The following is an 18,695-nucleotide window of genomic DNA, read 5'->3' as shown; positions in this document are numbered from 1 at the left end:
TCGTTTGTTGATGTGTTACATATCTGTTTTTCGTTCATATTTTTTACATGAATTTGGCCGTTAAATTTCTCGTTTCAATTGTCTTACAATTGTCATTTTTATATCTGACTATGCGGTCTGTGCTTTGTTTATTGTTGAAGGCCGTAAAGTGGCCTATTATTTTTAATTTATGGGTCATTAGGTGTCTTTTCGATAGTTCTTCATCTTCTTTTTGATATTAAACATTGTTAATCGTCGTCTTCGTCATTATCTTTTTTTTAATATATCTGTAAGTTGGCATTTCCGTTTATCCATCCGTTCGTTCAAAAAAACCAGCAAAATTATGAAAAATTATAAACATCTTTAATTGGCATGGAATGCTACGATAACAAACAATGGTTGCTCCTGAGATTATACTGTACAATATTCCTTTCAAAATAGGATTCTTTGAAACAGTAAACAGTAATATATCTTCTGTCATTTGACCCAGCTTCATATCTAGGTTACTGTATGACAAATTATTGTACAGAACATCAAACTTAATTCAAAATATTGCATAGATATTTTATGTCCTCAAATTTTAAATTATTGTTCTATCACATTTCTTTAAGCTTCTATATACAGAGAGTCGACGTTTCAATAAAACGATAATAAAAAAATACATTTACGTCACTACGATCCTCTAATTAATTGCATTGTTGTTCTTAAACTTAGGTTGCTTGCAAGATTTTGCTATAAAATCACTTTCTTCTTATGTGCGTAGCATTTTTAAATCCGAAATAAAAATCTTAAACTTGTCTGCTGTCATCGTTTTCATCATCACTAAACGAACTTCCGCTTCCGACATTTTCTTCATCTTCCTCGTCAGATTCATAAATAGTATCGGATGGTTCAATTATATGTATGGAAGGCACGTTAAACATTTTCGACTTACTATCTTCCTCATCAGAGTCTGACCCCATCTTGTCATGTGACAATATTATGTTTGGATCTCCATACGGAAGTGAAACCCGCGGATCGTTTAATCTCATACAATTTATTGATTTATCTAATGTCTTCTTTATGGACAATCCGAATTTCTTTGATCTTTTCTTTCTAGGAAAGGCTGCAATATATATTGTTTCATACATTAGATTTATACAACAAAAAAAGGAAAAATATAATTTGAAAACGAATATCATTTTGTTTACAAACTACTTTCATACCCCGACCCCCCCCCCCCTCCTTCCCTTTCGCCGAAACAAATAATACAAAAAATATGATTTTCAGAAAGCATAATTAGTAAAAACATGTTAACGTTAACTTATTGAGTTTTCATATTGGCTATAATACCACATCTTTGTACTATATATTGTTTACAAATATTCAAATGTAAGTATTACAATTTTTACACATATCATCCTCGGCCAAAGTATTTGGCAGATATATAGCTTACTTTCCCTTCACTTATCTTAACTGTAAACCAACTTATTTTTGCGAGCGATTAATTTTCGCGACTTTTGCGAGTAGAAAAATAAGGCGAATATAAATCGTCGCTTATATGTAAAACTTGTATCATTCCTTATTAAACTTCATCAAGTAAATCAGAAAATCGCGTTATGTGGTCAAGTTTTGATCAGACTGGACGAGTATTGTTCAGACCATTGTTCGAGTATGGTTCAGACTGGTCGAGTATTCTTCAGACCTGGTATCGAATATGGTTCAGACTGGAAACAAAATAGGTGAGAATCTGGTCCAGTACAGGTCGGGAGTGGGATAAGACTGTTTCAATTGAAACTTTTTTCCATAACGGAGATAAGGTCAAATCACACACCAGCACAGTGGAGTAAGGTTAAGTTTGTGGTCGAGTAATATCGAGTGAAATTACGACCTATTCAAACTGGTCGAGTAAAAATCAGTACTGTCGAGTACAGATATAGGCCATTTAAGACTTTTACTGGTTTGAAATGTAGATAAAATATGGGCAGAAGATAACAGAGGGACATTAAAACTCATAGAGCAAACGTAAGTTGACAACGCCATGGCTAAAACGGAACAAGAAAAACATACAAATAATAGCCGCGAAGTGGTATAGAAAGGGTTCAACGCGAAATAAAGTATCCGCAAAAATAAGATGGTTTATAGTATATCCTTCATATAAGTATAGCACAAAAAGTAGAGGCAACGTCAAATAGGATATTAATTGTAAGAAGTCGAACATATCCGTAGTCAGATGTGACACAGGACGAAAATGTAGGGTGCGCCAGAACAGGAGATCATATCCCTTAACTCTGAAATTCAGAGTTCTATGTTGACGATAAAACTCACGTATTTCGTTTATAGCTGTCGATAGTTTCCATGTTGGTATTCCTTCTTCTTCACACAACTTTTTTACTCTATTCAAAACGTCCTAAAATTGATAAAATTCATGATACATTGTATCGATAAAGATTGTTCAAATATTTAAATAGTACTGATATCAATAAAAACTGTAGGTTCGCGTCAGCGAAATAGTAACCAAATGGCATACGAACGCTAGAACATTCAGAACTCAATTAAACGCCTCCCACTAAACCAACTACAATGTACAACTAGCACAAACGTTAAAGCTTTATATTGCCCAATGACAAGACAATAGATGAAGAGATAATGTAAAGATCAATTGTCAACACCATGTTTAAAAAAAAACGACACAAAGAGAAACTCCATCCAAAACCGCTAAGGGTATGAATTACTATGGAATGTGAAACATCCTGCTCTTGCGTTGAATACAAACTTTCCGATAATTCGGTATGTTGCATACTAAAAAAAGAGGACGGGATTGTGGTTACATTAGTTATCAAAGGTACCAGGATTATAATTTAGTACGTCAGACGCGCGGTTCGTCTACATAAGACTCATCAGTGGCGCTCATATCAAAATAGTTATAAACCAAACAAATACAATGTTGAAGAGCATTGAGAATACAAAATGCCAAACAGTTGTGCCAAATACGGCTAAGGTAATCTATGCCTGGGATAAGAAAACCCTTATTTTTTCGAAAAATTCAATTGGAACTTATATGTCGTTATTTGTTAAGCAGTCCATAAACGTCAACCAACTCGTGAATAATTTCCGTAAAGAGCATTGGTGACCCAAATGTTTAATGGTTTCACTTAATACAGCTAAGGTAATCTGCAGTATTCCTTAGGTAGAAAATTCTTATGTTTTGAAAAAAAATCTAAGTTTCGTTGATTACTCATGTCAACAAAGCCAGTGCTAACTATAGGGCTGGTGATATGTTACTATATAGAAATGGAAACTTCACAATTTGGAAGCTGAAATCATCTCTTTTGTCGTTAAGTTTTGTTCTCAACCGACCCTCGCAATAAGTTCCTAGATGTTAGATAATGTATGACGTAAAATTAACTGTATCCTTTAATTGAAGTTCGAAGTGATAGTTTTAATAGGTCAACGAAATTTGAGTTATTTAGTGAGAGGACATCATCTTTCTTGACTAGCGAAATGTGAAGTAAAAGGGAAATACTACCTTTTTTCATTCTTACTAAGATGTTTCTGTATTGAGTCGGTCTCTTTTTTTTGCATTAATGTTAAGATATGCACGAAGGTTATATCCAGTCATTATAAAATAATCGTTACCTGACTATTTAATGTCTCAGATTCGAGGTGTTTACCCAAAATTATAAAAAAAAAATATATATTTATTATGGTTCATTTTACATGAAAACTTGTATGAGTTTTGTCATTTCTTTTTGTTAATTGGATTTTGACAAGAATTCCCTTGAGAGACGTTAGAAAAACTTATAACAAATGGTTACATATACATAAATTATTCTTATAAAGTAAGTATCGAACGTATAAAGTATTGTAATGTGCGATAGCACTTATTCAAAACTTTATTATCTCCTTTTTACCAACAAAAACAGTTTAGTGAATCTAATGCATTGTATGCATACGAGAATTTTAGATATGCAAGTTAAAAAAATGTTTTGTCGAAAATATGGAAGAGGAGCGAAAGATACCAGAGGGACTTTCAAACACATAGATTAAAAATAGACTGACAACGCCATGGCTACAAAACAAAAAAAGACAACCAGACAAACAATAGAACAAAACACACAACATAGAAAAATAAAGACTAAGCAACTGGAATCCTACTAAAACTAAGGTTATCTTATGTGCTTTGGAAGTGTTAGCAGATCCTGCTCTTCATATGTCAACCGTCGTGAAGTATCTTATCCGTATTTATTTATAACAACTTGTATACCTACACTATGATATTGATTTTGCTGCTGACTAAATTGTAGTCGTGATTCGGTGGATTTCTTTTGTGAGTATATAATTTTGAGTTGTAAATGAGCTTGATCTGTAACAGAAACAACCAAACCTGAAAATTAAGATGAAAGAATATCTTAAAGTTTTGATTTTTAAGTTTATTCATTCAGTCAATAACATGCATTATGTCCTTACTCTTAATAAATATTTTTCCGGAATTACCTTCATCAGCAACCCTAAAACCAAATACGTGTACATGTGAAGTTCAATGATTGTACATTTTTCATAAAGGTTATGTCAAGAAAAAAAAATACTCATACAAAATAGCTAGCCCAACCTTAACTAACAGTGTCAAATAATTGAGTTACATAAGTAAATCAATCTACCTTCTCTTTGGTACAACTCATTTTCGTTTTGGTGGAGTCATTTGATTATTAAAACAAAATGAAAAATTTATTGTATTTGAAAACAACGGCTTAGTTCTGGATTGACAACGAGTATTTCTATTAGCAAATTGAGAGTGTGCGTTAAACACCCATGCTTTTGACATTATGTTCACTTTACTTGTTGAAAACTGAATCATTCACAAATAAATACGACTCTGGAGGTGTGCCTATCTTGATGTGTGCTTAGATTTGCAGAAGTTATATAATACACATAATATATTTTTTAACATTATTTAGCAAAATAAATCGTGCATATTGCAGATTAACACAGCAAATAAACATGTATTAATAATTGACATTTCATTATTGAATTTCAGTGTGCAATAAATGCATATTAAACGGACATGAATTATTGACATTTAATCAGAACTGAAATATTCATAGTATTTAATTTTCCGGCATTTTTGTCTTATCCTGAGGCAAGAAAAGTCTATAATTCTTTATCCCATTTAAACCAATAGCTTTTGCTGTATCTCAGACGCATCTTAAAGCAACCAATCAGAATCGATATGTGATAAGTAGTTATTTCAAGATGGCTTGCATTTCGACTAAAACGTATAGCTCCGCACCGTGATGCGAAGCAAAAAATACATTTAAGTGCTGTTTTGCTAAGATTGAAAAAATATTTTTACAAAATATCATGCTTTCGGAATACTTGAACAAATTCCCACATTTTTTTTCTGTGATTCTTTTTTGTTCTATCATTGATCTGTGTTTTGTTGACATCTTTGCTCTGTAAATTAGATTAAACAAATCAAGCACTGGTGATTTTAAAGTAATTTTCGTTTTAATTAATTCTTCTTCTTGACATTTCTTGATATTAGAATTAGATTAAATTCCATTAACTTTTAATTCACAATTTACATTTAGAGAGATCTTATGGAATTCTCTGTACCATGTGACTTACTGTTGGCAACTCTTATTACTCTCCATGGTATAAGGAATGCTAGGATTTCTACTGCATCTTCTAGTGGATATTCCATCATACCTTTTATAAAAGCAAGATCTAGGACGAAGGATATAATCACTATTACACCATCAAACAGCTGAAATGAGATTTATTTTATAAATCATTACATTGCATGACCCATAATCATGGTTTATCAATCTTGATGATTTTGTCCGTTAGTTCATGACAATACTTAGAGCTGTTATAAATGATGTATATCTGTTATACATACAATGTTATTTTAAACGGTTAAGTATTCACAACACTATTAAGTGACTATATTACACATACTATAACAATTGTCATAACATGAAGGCAACACAATTTTACCATTGTTTAAATCTCATAAAAGATTAAAATGTTATAAATCAAAGAACCAAAAAGCTACAACCTGCAAAGAGCCAATGATGCTGACCTAACTAAACATGTAAATTGCAATTGTCTCTATTGATTAAAACATGGCTAAATGATCTATTTTTATGATAATTGTTTGTTGTTTATAGTTTTTAGAAAAGTCTTGCTTTTTTCATTTTTTTTTTAAGTTTTGCTTTATCTTTATAGGTTTTAATGTCATAGGCAAAATAAAAAAAAAATGTTTGATATAGAAAATTTCTATTATAGTTGTTGATAGCAGTCAAAAACACAAAACACTGTTAAAAGTAATATGGACAATAACTCCGTTCATATATCGTAAACTACTTACAAATGTAAACCTCAGATTCAAATTTGATTGACAATCCCTCATAATTTAGATCACAGGACTTTCAAATTGTTTTGCCATACGATTTTTTTAACTGGTTTTGGCTAAATGAAAAGATTATATACTCCCATGACCTACGCCAGAAAAACACTTTAAACTTTTTGAATGGATATTGCATCGTTTTCGTATATTCGTTAAATATATACACATACACTGAGTAACTTGTGTCACTAGTTTTGTTTCCAAATTTACAAAGTTTACCTGGAGTTTTTTCTTGAATATTTCTTTTCCATAACAAAATACTTTTAAAAGAGTCTGTAAAAATAAAGAAAAATAAATAAATTATTATTTTTTCACCAATAAAAACATTTAAAAATATCGACTGCAAGGAATTTTAGTTAGTATCAAATCAACTAAAGAGTTGTCATAAGTCGTGTTCATAGACTATATTGTTTGTAAAAGGACATGGGAGGGACATTGAACCTTTTTGCAAATATGAGCAGTAAGAAAATACATGCCAGAAGACTAGTAATCTTTCTTCTCATTCCAGCAATGACCTTATGTTTTCATGTATCATGTCTCTATTCCAATTCATTAAATACAGTAAATACATTCGTGCATAGAAACATATGTTTCATCCATATTTAATAAAAAGAAATATCAATGTTTGCTTACATTGCATATGTTGTACGTAACATAAAATACAATTAGTTGTGAAATATAAAAAAAAAATGCTCTTCTTCTATTATTTTTTGGTAGACTTTATACTAAGTAGCATTGAATATTTTTCGTCCATTGTTAATTCAATATTAATACTGTCATTTTGGTAATGATTCCATTTGGTTATTACAGATTTTAAATATTGATTGGTGATATCTTATTTCGCCAGTCGGTTTCCCGTTGCAATAAATAAGTTTTCGTTTACAGTTAATATTTATACATCAGTATACTACTTATTGAAACCAAAAAGGTTGATCCAAGAAATCAAGTCTGTCAAAATAGAAAAGACAAACATAATATTGTTATCATTTGTCTGTCACATTGCAGGCTTATATGAAATTGAGCTATCACAGAAAGTGTTTAATTGTATATCATGCTGATTTTGGACGTTTGCCCAACAAAAAACATTTGTAATCAAGGATTCTAATATCCACAATGAATGGTGATATTTTGTACTGAAGTGTTACAGTGGAATTTCGAAAGCAGAGTTTTTTTATAACTGAGAAAATTGCGTTTGAATAGGATTAGCAAAAATTAAAAAACAATATGCATTTTTTATTTTTTATTTTGTTATTTGTATGCCGCATTTCCTGATACTGCAATACTTTATCTCACATGTTTTACCGTTGTTAAGAAATAAAAAAAAAAAAAGGGACAAAGATACCAGAGGGACAGTCAAACTCATAAATCGAAAATAAACTGACAACGCCATGGCTAAAATGAAAAATGAACAATAGCACACATGACACAACATAGAAAAACTACAGAATGAGCAACACGAACCCCACCAAAAGCAGGGGTGATCTCATGTGCTTTGGAAGGGTAAGCAGATCTGCTCCACATATGGCATCCGTCGTGTTGCTTATGTGAAAACAAATCCGGTAATAGTCTAGTTCGGTATGTCACATTCATGAAAGGGAAGGGGATTGTAGTTACGACGTAAGGAACATATCCGATATCATTTGTGAAACGGTTATTTAATAATGTTCAAACAACTCGTGATGGCGTCCGTAAAATTTACGAAGGGATGATTTCAACTTCACCATTAGGAACTCTTGGTTTAATAGCGTCCTTGTGAGCAGCAACCCTCTATAAAAAAATCATGATAGGAAATGCAAGCACGGGATTATCGTGTCAATTGGGAGATATATACCCCGTGTGTATGTGCTGCTGGAATGTTGCTACTCAGAAATGGAAAGTTCACAATTGGAAAGATGAAATCATCTCTTTTATAGTAAAGTTTAGTTTTCAACCGACTCTCATTGTCAATTTCTAGATGTAAGTCAAGATATGAGGCCGACTTAACTGTATCTGTATAATCCTTAATCTCTGGTTCGATGGGATAGATGCGTGCAACATAATCACCAAATGTTGAATTATTTAGTGAAAGAACATCATTTATATAGCGGAAAGTAGAGTTGAAGGATATTGTTAAATGCTAACTAATAATATATTCACGCCAAAACAAAAATCCGAATACACAGAAAAAGGCATTTTGCATGTCAACAGATAGTTTCATACACATATTTCTTCGATCTTTAATGCATGGATTGAACGTATTAATGAACGCTGTTCATTGACAATCTTCCCAAAATATGCTGTACTTGTTAAGGACGTTATTGTTATCTCGTTTTCTTTCGGAGAACGAATAAGAAACTTTGAAAGTGAAAAACTTAGATTGGTCACTGCTTAAACCATTGAACTTGAAAAGTCCAACAATCAAAGACTACCAAACCCTACCCAAACCGATGCAAACTGCTTTGGATATGTTTGCCAGTCGTGCTCTATGGTGGCATCAGTCATAATGCTTATTGATCAAGTATATGATGAATATTTGAAAATTTGTGTAGAATACTTGAAGATCAGTACATTTTTAAATTCTACGTCTTGTTATTAACTGACTTGATTATATCTTATTATTAACTAGATGTTGTAGTGAATGGATGTGGATAAAAAGTAAATCATGTGCTATTATTTATGGTTTTGATTTTGATTTTGGAACGTAACTCCCTTATGCAAAGCTCTAATTCCTTGTTCGGCTTTGGTTATACCTTTTGTACCTTTTTGTATTGTAGCTCTTCATCTTTGTAATAAGCTTTTGATTTTCATATATGTTAGCCTCGATCATCACTGAAGAGATATTTATTGTCGAAATGCGCATCTGGTACAGAAATAGTGTACCGTTAGTGGTATTTCATTAAGTTACAGTAATTAAAAATTTTACGTTGCTGTGTTGGTTAGATAAAACTCTTCAGAGATACCAGGTTTATGATTTTTGATGCGGTTTTATATGTATTTGGGACAGGACTGCGTTATCTCAGAAACGGTTATTGTTGTTATGCTGCAAAATTCGCACATTGTAATAAGCTTACCATTAATACAAGGAATCCTAATATTGCTATACTAGCTTTGTGAAATGCATGCGCTATATCTTCTTCTACGGATGTTACTGTTGGATCCAAAAACGTTGGCATATCTTGATGTGTAAATTGTTGAAAATGGTCACTAGATAAGTTTGATAACGTCAGATTAAATTTAGTAGGATGTGAAATTGTATTTATGACTGTGTTGAAATATGCTGGTACATCCAATATATCTATTAATCCAAATATTGTAGAAAACTCGGTTCGTAAGATAAACATGAACTTTTTGATTAAAACTTTTGAGTCGTTTACCATATCTGAAATGAGAAATATGAAGTTATTAATATACAAAGTTAATTATAAGGATGAAGTATCCGAAATGCATACATTTTTATACATGAAATATTATTATAGTTTTTTTACATACTATTGCTTTGAAGTTATGAAATAATAACATCATACTGAATATAAGTCCAATTCATCATAGGAACAAAAGAAAATATATTAATTCTAAGTAATGTCTTTTGTCGTCTTATTCAAAGTGTCAATGTTAAAAGACTTGGCCATGATTAGGTCGTTACATCTTATTATTCACTTGCGTTTACAATTGTTATAATGATTTACAACATACGACAAAGCCCAACGTTTCTTATATCTAACTGTCATTTACAAGACTTGCAAATACCTATTGATGGTTTTTCTATAAAACGTCAAGAACTACTGTCGGACAAAACATTGTCTCTCTTCTTTGTCATACGTGATCCATCGTGTTCGGAAAGTTATCCGTCTTTACCGTTTATAAGAATTACTCTATACATACAGGCAACAGTAGTTTACCGGGTTCAAAGGTGATTAAACAATTGCCAGAAAACAAATCCAAATATCGCTAAAATAACAGCACTGCGTGACAGAAATACAGTAAAAACACAATAAGAAATAGTTCAGGAGAACTTAACAAAAAAAACTACCCCTATCACATTTTGGGCTTTTTCCACTAAAAATAAGACACGTATGCATCGAGATTGTTACATATAATATTGGTAATAACATAAGCAACACGACCGACGGGTGCCACATGCGGAACAGGATCTGCTTACCCTTCAGGAGCACCTGAGATCACCTTTAGTTTTTGGTGGGGTTCGTGTTGCTTATTCTTTAGTTTTTATGTTGTGTCATGTGTTTTATTGTTTGTCTGTTTGGCTTCTTTCATTTTTAGCCAGGCATTTTTAGTTTATTTTCGATTTATGAGTTTGACTGTCCCTCTGGTATCTTTCATTCCTCTTTTACATACCTTATACATTATGCAAAAAAAAAGCAACAACAAAGTGTTCAGTTTTCGTAATAGATATGTGATTATCTGTCCACAAATAACCATTGTAGCACCTGAACATATTAAGTCGTAGCATACAGAATATGATGAGTAGTCTAAGACACGTCATTGAAAGATAATCTTCCTAAAGAGGGTATAATCAATCACTTTGATTAAAGAAGGTCGGGATAATCATCAATCTTTAGACAACCATCCGTCCATATTTACCAATAATATATATTAATAAAGCAATTTAGCCAATTTTCCGTGATACGTTCGATAATTTGTTCTTCACATCGTGGTTACTGTGGTCAAGGTCTTGTAAATATAACGACCTTTCTCTGATTAGATACACGGAGAGAAAAAGAGATAAGAAATGAATCGGGTTTCATAGTGAAGTAGTACTATTCGTAAATGCCATGAAAAATTGCTTAAGTCATGATTTTGAATGGATCATTTATCTCTTTCGTGAAAACATAAACGCCAAGAAAATAGCTTTAGCCATATTCTTGTTATAGATGTTCTCTCAATATAACACTCTCCCACGATATACCCCCTCCATACAAAACGTCTGATACTTTCATATATAACAAATTAATCTTTACATAATTTCAACACTGTTCTGCAAATGTAATCATCTAATAGAAAAATCATGATATATTAGTATGATTCTTTTGCTGCGATGCAAAACATTTGTGAAATTATCAACATTTCAACTTATTTCATTAGCCTCCTGGTGATATTTAATAACTATAATTTCAAAACCATGAAATCTACCTTGATGCGAAATTATATTTTCGGAAAATTTTAATTTGATTACAATTGGGTACAAATGTCCCGTACTACTACTATATTCTCCCTCATGCAAAGCTCTGATTCCTTTCACGAATTTGGCTATACTTTTTGGACCTTTTGGATTATAGCTCTTCATCTTTTATATAAGCTTTGGATTTCAAATATTTTGGCCGCGAGCATCACTGAAGAGACATGCATTGTCGAAATGCGCATCTGGTGCAACAAACTTAGTACCGTTGATTTTATTACAGATTTGTTTTCCCTTCGCAAAGACTGTATGTATATTTGAAATGTAAGTGACCCACGTACATCATCCATGTACGTATAAAATACATTTAAGTAGTAACTCAATAGTTAAAGCAAAAATGTACACAGAAAAAAGAGTGGACGGCAACTGCCCTTAATTGTAACACTATCGAGTCAATATCCTAAAGTTAGAGAAAACTGATGCCTTTGGATATTGGAGACTCTACAGACGTAATAATTTCGAACAATTATTATCAATAAAATCAAAATGTATTTGATCATTCCTTTACTTTGATATTTACGACACTGTCAATACAGTATCAATAACATAAATGCATTAATTTGTAATCAAAGACAATACATAACCTTGCTTCTAATTGAATTTTGGTTTAAGTTACATCAGTAATGCTGCATTTTATTGACATGAAGAACATAACATTGCTGTTTTCTCCTAAAATCCTCGTAACCATCACGACATTGTCTAATATATGAGAAAAAAATTTCGATTTGTGATTTTAATCTTTATATGATACGATAAATACATGTATAATACATGACAGTTAATTTTTAAAATCTAATGGCAAGCCTTTCATAAATAAAACTATTCAGACTTTAAAGTTTGAAAATAAGTAGGAGTGTTATGATGCATGTTATTGTATGTTAAATTTTAAATGGTACGTTATGTGATACTTGCCTTTTATAAAGTGTATATCTAAAATTAGTTCACCAAGAACCAATCCACAATCGATGATGTTTAAAAGCACGATTAAAAACAGAACCTTTTTACTGTGTAGAAGTTTCTCACCAGACCTTCGTAAGCTGTAACAAAAAAAGCTTTTCTTTATTTCAAAATGATGCATATTATTTGTGTTGACTTCGTATTTTAGTGTCATTTTGTTTCCTTATTCGTTGATTGATTGATTATGGTGTTTCAGTAATTGCACATAATACCGGATTTGTGCTTATATGAGCGCCACGACGGGTGCCCCATGTTGAGCAGGATCTAATTATCATTCCGGATCACCTAAGATTACCCCAGTTTTTATTGGGGTTCGTGTAGCTCAGTCTTAAGTCATCTTTATTGTGTTTTGTGTTCTATTGTTTGTATGTATGTCGTTTTCTTTTTTAGCCATGGCGTTGTCAGTTTATTTTCGACTTTGAATTTGAATGGTTTCTTTCGCCTGTCTTCGTCTGTTTCATAGCGCACATATTTTTATTGTTGGATACTGGAGTGGGGCTCGGAGAAAACCAACTACGCTCGGCCGGAAAACTGGCAATCATTGTCAATTGAGATTATGCGTGTTTTGCTAATAAGGTATTGTACTATTTTTTCTTCTTCTTTTCGACTATTCATGTCTACACACAAATTCTAATTATGACCAACGTCACAACTTTTACATCTATGAACAGATTGCCCGAGATATATGCCAATAATATTCATCCAACATTTAGTTTATCATTTTGGTTATTATTGTTTTATTCAGTTGATGCTAAGATGTTTTATATACATAAAACTTTTTTTAAACTGAAGATAAAAGCGTGATACTGATGCATTAAAACACAACTTTTGTCTTGTATATTCGAAACAAAGTAGCTGAACTGTTATAGTATTTTTGTCATGTTCTTTGGTATAAGATATTCCTTTATTCCAGATTAAATATTTGATTCAATAAAGACCTGTTTAATCTATTATTCTATTTTAATGTGAAAGTGTTAAGTGTTTTTCCTCGTTTATTTCGTTATAGAATGAAAATTGATTATTTTAAACTAAATAATGAATGTCTTTTACAGTTTTTTAAAATAAAGTAAACATTTGTACCATTAAAATTTCATCACAGACATATATACATGTAAATGGAATATGCATAGTCATTTGAATATAATAGATAGTTCTATTAGTCTGCAACCTCAAAATAGGAAACAGCTATAACATTTATATAGAAGCAAAATCGAAATAGAACTGGACTAATTTAAAATGTTAGAAACATTTGTTTGGCTTCATTGATATTTGAAAGAAAACAAAAGGACATTTTTTAATCCATTTAGCTTAGCAAATAGAAAAAAAAACATTACATTAGAGTCCGTGTGTACTTGTGCAATCATTTCATACATGTATATCATGAGATATGCATCTTTACTAAGGAAAAGAGAGGCGAAAGATACCAGAGGAACAGTCAAACTCAAAAATCGAAAATAAACAGACAACGCCATGGCTAAAAATGAAAAAGACAAACGTCCTTAATATTTCGGTAGAAGATTTAAAGCATACAACAACAAAACTATGCGCGGAATTAATTTAAAACGGATACTTTCAATTTTATCTTTTTTGTAATTTCAAAGAGTATAAAAGGTAAAATAAAAAAATACTGAACTCTGAGGAAAATTCAAAACAGGAAAGTCACTAATCAAATGGCAAAATCAAAAGATAACACACATCAAATAAATAGATAACAACTGTCATATTCCTGACTCGGTACAGGCATTTTTCTTATAAAAATTGTGTTGTTTGAACTTAGAACCTAAGTGTTCTCGCTTGAATTGTATCTTATTTGTCATGTTAGGGCATTTTATATATATTGATGGTTATACGATATAGGGTTTTCTAATTGATGTACTGTTACCCTTCTCCTTATTCTTTTTAAAGAATTAAATTCAGTATATACGACGTATTAAAAAGTGAAATCACAAAATAATTAAATTCCAAGGATAATCTAAAAAGGAATGTCCCTAATCAAAAAACAAATTAAAAGCTCAAACACATAAAACAAATGGACTACAAGGCATACATATAACTAAACTTACAAGCCCAAACTTCACTGTCAAAATACAAAAAAATTATTTGGAATGATGCTTTTGCAAAGTCCGGGATTTGCTATGTGAAACCCCAAAAATCATTGGTTACAAGAATAATATAGAGGTTCCAATTACTAAAGATTGTGTGACATTTCATTGAAACTAAAGCAAGGACGGACAAAAGAAAGAACAGACGGACGGAAAACGGGCACAATGTACGTCGCTTCTGAAGGCATGGATATAAAAAAAATGAGTATAAAAGTAAATATGAATAAAGAAGTCCTGTAATATGACTAAATTTTCGATTCTATCCTGAATGTTATATCTTTGTTTTGAATAGCTATGTAACAACATTGTCATGTCATTTAAATATTGTGTCATCTTAGTAAATAATATATTCCAATGACCACCGTAAGAGTTACATTTATAACTATTTTGATCTGAGCGTCACTGATGAGTCTTATGTAGACGAAACGCGCGTCTGGCGAATTAATTTATAATTCTGGTACCTTTGATAACTATTTCATTATTTGATAGATTTAGTATGATAGTTTGTGATATTGATATATGATCTTACATGTCTCTAAGTTTTTCTGGTTCTTTTGATTCTCTAGCAAGTTCTTCCTCTAAGTTTTGCTCGATTCTTTCAATAGAAAAATCAGGTGTGGACATTCGTCTAGCGACATTTTCCACGGCCTATAAAAACAGAAATATCATGTACAGATTAGACTCTTCTAAGTATCAATATGAACAAGAATTCAGTGGGGTGTACATAGGCAAATCATACAATATAATGTCACCTTCTGGTAGATAAATTGGCTGATTTAACATTTATATTGGACAAAATTTCAATTATAAGGGAGGTTTGGTAAGTATTCAATTCTAATTGGTTGTTGGTTTGTTTGCTCGGTATAAATGCTATGTAATTTGGATTAGTTGTTTGTTGAAGCGGAAAACATGGAGATAATCTTAACAACCGATATTCGGCTATAAAAATTGCTATTGTCAGTTCAGATCGGATTCGAACACATCTCTAATGAGCGAAGTTCTCAACAACATATAGCCAAAATTCAAAATGGTATTCAAATTTCAGGTGTTACAGATGAAGTCGCTGTGCAAAACACTGATATTTTATAGCAATCTTAAAATGCCTCTTTCCAAAAGAGCAAATATTCCATAAAAATAATTTTATTTGTAACTTATTATCCTGATATTAATTCCAAATACTCGATCAATAGATTCATGCATTACAGAAAAAAAAACAAACGTATATCTTAATAAAAATTTAAAATATACTCACATGAAGCATATTTTCATAAAAATCATATTATCTCGAAAATGTTTGTCTGAATACAGACCAAACAATTATCGTCTATGTAAATGTATCGTAAGAAAAGTTAATTTTCACCACAAGTGAACAAGTATTTATTTTGTACAAGGAAAATTGTTAGTAATATATTTACTTCGGTATCTTTAACTAATTATATAATATGATAATAAAACAAACGTGATGAAAATCGTATCAGCAATATCAATTAATAATTTCAAATGTTTTATGCAAGTACAAAAGACAAAACACACTACAAATTCATAACATATCAATCAAGTACACCTTTTTGTTATATAAAATCATAATTTAGAAGACAAGTTACATTAAGAGGAATTTTTTTACCAGAAAGAGTTGAAATTGGGAGTAACGTTTACAAGCGTTCATCTTTTAAAGAAGATGGAATACAATTACGTAATATTCCACTTTCATTTGCTTGATTTATTTCTGGTATTAAATCAAGTCAGTTTTAAGTTTTCTCAAAAGAAGCTAAAAATCGAGTGCTATGATGTTTGAAAAATGTTTTGAAATTAAATACATTATTTTTCTCAGAAGAAAGAAAATTCAAATATCATAGTAGTTTTATGATATACTATTAAACAACATGAAATGTTATTCAGCGTAACCGGAAATGAATTTCTCAAACACTTAAATATCTCAAGTTTCAGCAAAAAGAAAACAAAACTTTAAATAAAGCTTAATACAAATTACAATGCAAATTGGCATTATCACAAAGATTTACATAAGAGTAATAGTGTTAACTTTAACTAAATGTATGCTACGTAATTGCTTTAAAAAAATTGAATACCTTGCTTCTGGTTCAAACGGACAAACGGACTACAAACAATTTCTTTCAATGAATGCCTAACAAGCTTGTTAATTGGCAAATAATAATTAGGAAGCAATTTTCACTCGGTATACTGTTGTCTAATTATCGATGTCAAGGTAAAGATATTGAAAACTTCAAAAAGTATATTTTAATGTGTTGTTTAAGGATGATTCACAAAGAATAATTTTTTTCTAAAACATTACTGGCACCTTGTTCATCATACGTCAATGAGTGATGATGAAGTACTATCTGATAATTACGCAGCTCTATGACAATTATGATTATTGCTTGTTTAATTAACAAAAGAATATTCAACAACAACAGGTGCTCGGAAAGAATATACCAACTGCACAATGAGTTAATAGGTTTAATGTTAATTATGATTCTCGGTATACATCGTATGTATTACTGAATGAAAAAGTTTCATAAGCTCATAATTTTAAGCAACTGATCGGTCCTAATTTAAACATTTGTTTTCTCTTGATTCTTATTTTTAAAGAGAAATATGACATAGAAAAAATAGCTTCAAACCGATGAATTGACAAACAAATAAAAAAAAAACAGTCAACGGTTTGTCTGAAAATCAGTATGATACGTATTGGTTCTACATGTACGCCTGCAACAACCTGATAATCTTCTAATTTTACAAATGATTAAAACGATATATAAGAAACATTTGAGATTTGTTTTACATGATTTGCAAACATAATTCATTGTGTGTAGTGTCATCAGACATAGTCTCTAGGCATTACGTCACAGTATCAAAATTAATCAACGGCAAACAAAAAATGACGTCATTATCAATTTTTACCTGAAGAAAGAGATAAAATGAACCACGTGATGTTTATCATTATCTATCATGTTAGAACCGTCTGTTAAATATCTATACTAAAATTATACTTACTTTAACGGCCCTGTAAGCCACTGACGGTCTCCTAGAGCCATGAGCACTATACATCCCTGCATGTAATCCATGTTCGTGTTGAAAAGGAAACGATTTCTTCCGAGTGTAATGTGTTGTTGACGACAGACTCTCTTTCTCCATTATCGTTTCCTGAATGAAATAAAAAGAAAATTTTATATTCGAGTTGCAAAACAAATATATAAGTCTAAAACTTTAAATTTCGATGCATGTTTAATCGTATTACGTACTGTTTTGATATGGAACAGTCTTTTAACCATATTGGTTGGAATTGACAAAATCGAAGCATACTTCATTGTTAACTGATCTCAACTATTAAACACAATAAAAACTTTTTTATATGCTGCATCCGGCGTCTTGCCGAGATAAAAAGTTTATGTTAGAGTCCAAAACAAAACAGATTTAAGAACGGAAATGATGTTTGTTTTCATGTTCTTATTATATAGTCCGTTCCCGTCATGTATGTTTTACAATGTTTGTATCAATTTGTAAGATGTAAATTTTGCTACTGACACTAAAAACATAACGTTGACAAATGTTACATACAAAACAATGTTTGGAGAACAAGTTGGATCAGTTAATAACTGTGAAAATACAAATAATAAGGAATTTTAACAAGATATTTCGCATGGCAATTACACGCCTTGAGGATATTACCCTAGTTGTGTATCAATTATACAATAATCATCTAATAGTAACTAGTAACTTGTTATAAATCAATCAATAAATAGTTATTTATTTTCTATTATACATTCACTACCGACAAAAAATTGTGCATGTGAATGAAATTATGCCATATATTCAGCACTATGAATTTCTTTATAATTTTAAAAACTTCAAACACAAACAAATGTACTTTGTATTTCATGAGAATTTTACAGTGGTATTTGCTTTGCAAATATTTGGAGTATAGCAAAGCATTAATTATAACTGTACATGAATGGCCTATACCCTATAGCTATAACGTCGAGACGGTTGACCTTTTATAATGCCAATGGTTGTAGCCTATGACATGCAGTTTTTAAAGTGCTACATTGACGTCATACTGCAATAGACAAAATTG

The 18,695-nt window shown here is 31.1% G+C and overlaps 1 protein-coding gene across 4 annotated transcripts in view; it reads right to left on the bottom strand.

Annotated features, from left to right (window-relative positions):
- Window positions 1-320: 320 nt before the first annotated feature.
- The window catches only part of LOC139481412 (uncharacterized), a 57,492-nt gene continuing 39,117 nt past the window's right edge, over window positions 321-18,695 (bottom strand). For all 4 annotated transcript variants that reach the window (XM_071264733.1, XM_071264735.1, XM_071264734.1 and 1 more), the window contains 9 exons: window positions 17,615-17,764; window positions 15,132-15,250; window positions 12,456-12,580; window positions 9,421-9,728; window positions 6,590-6,643; window positions 5,587-5,725; window positions 4,230-4,345; window positions 2,287-2,368; window positions 321-1,084 (listed from right to left, as the gene is read on the bottom strand). In XM_071264733.1, the coding sequence (XP_071120834.1) occupies window positions 768-1,084; window positions 2,287-2,368; window positions 4,230-4,345; window positions 5,587-5,725; window positions 6,590-6,643; window positions 9,421-9,728; window positions 12,456-12,580; window positions 15,132-15,250; window positions 17,615-17,764 (1,410 nt within the window). In that variant the 3' untranslated portion in view covers window positions 321-767. The remainder of the gene's footprint in view (window positions 1,085-2,286; window positions 2,369-4,229; window positions 4,346-5,586; window positions 5,726-6,589; window positions 6,644-9,420; window positions 9,729-12,455; window positions 12,581-15,131; window positions 15,251-17,614; window positions 17,765-18,695) is intronic.

This window comes from Mytilus edulis, chromosome 7 (genome assembly GCF_963676685.1).
Source record: "Mytilus edulis chromosome 7, xbMytEdul2.2, whole genome shotgun sequence".
Lineage (NCBI taxonomy): Eukaryota > Metazoa > Mollusca > Bivalvia > Mytilida > Mytilidae > Mytilus > Mytilus edulis.
The sequence above is the reverse complement of the archived record's forward strand: the minus strand, read 5'-3'. Positions and strand labels throughout refer to the sequence as shown.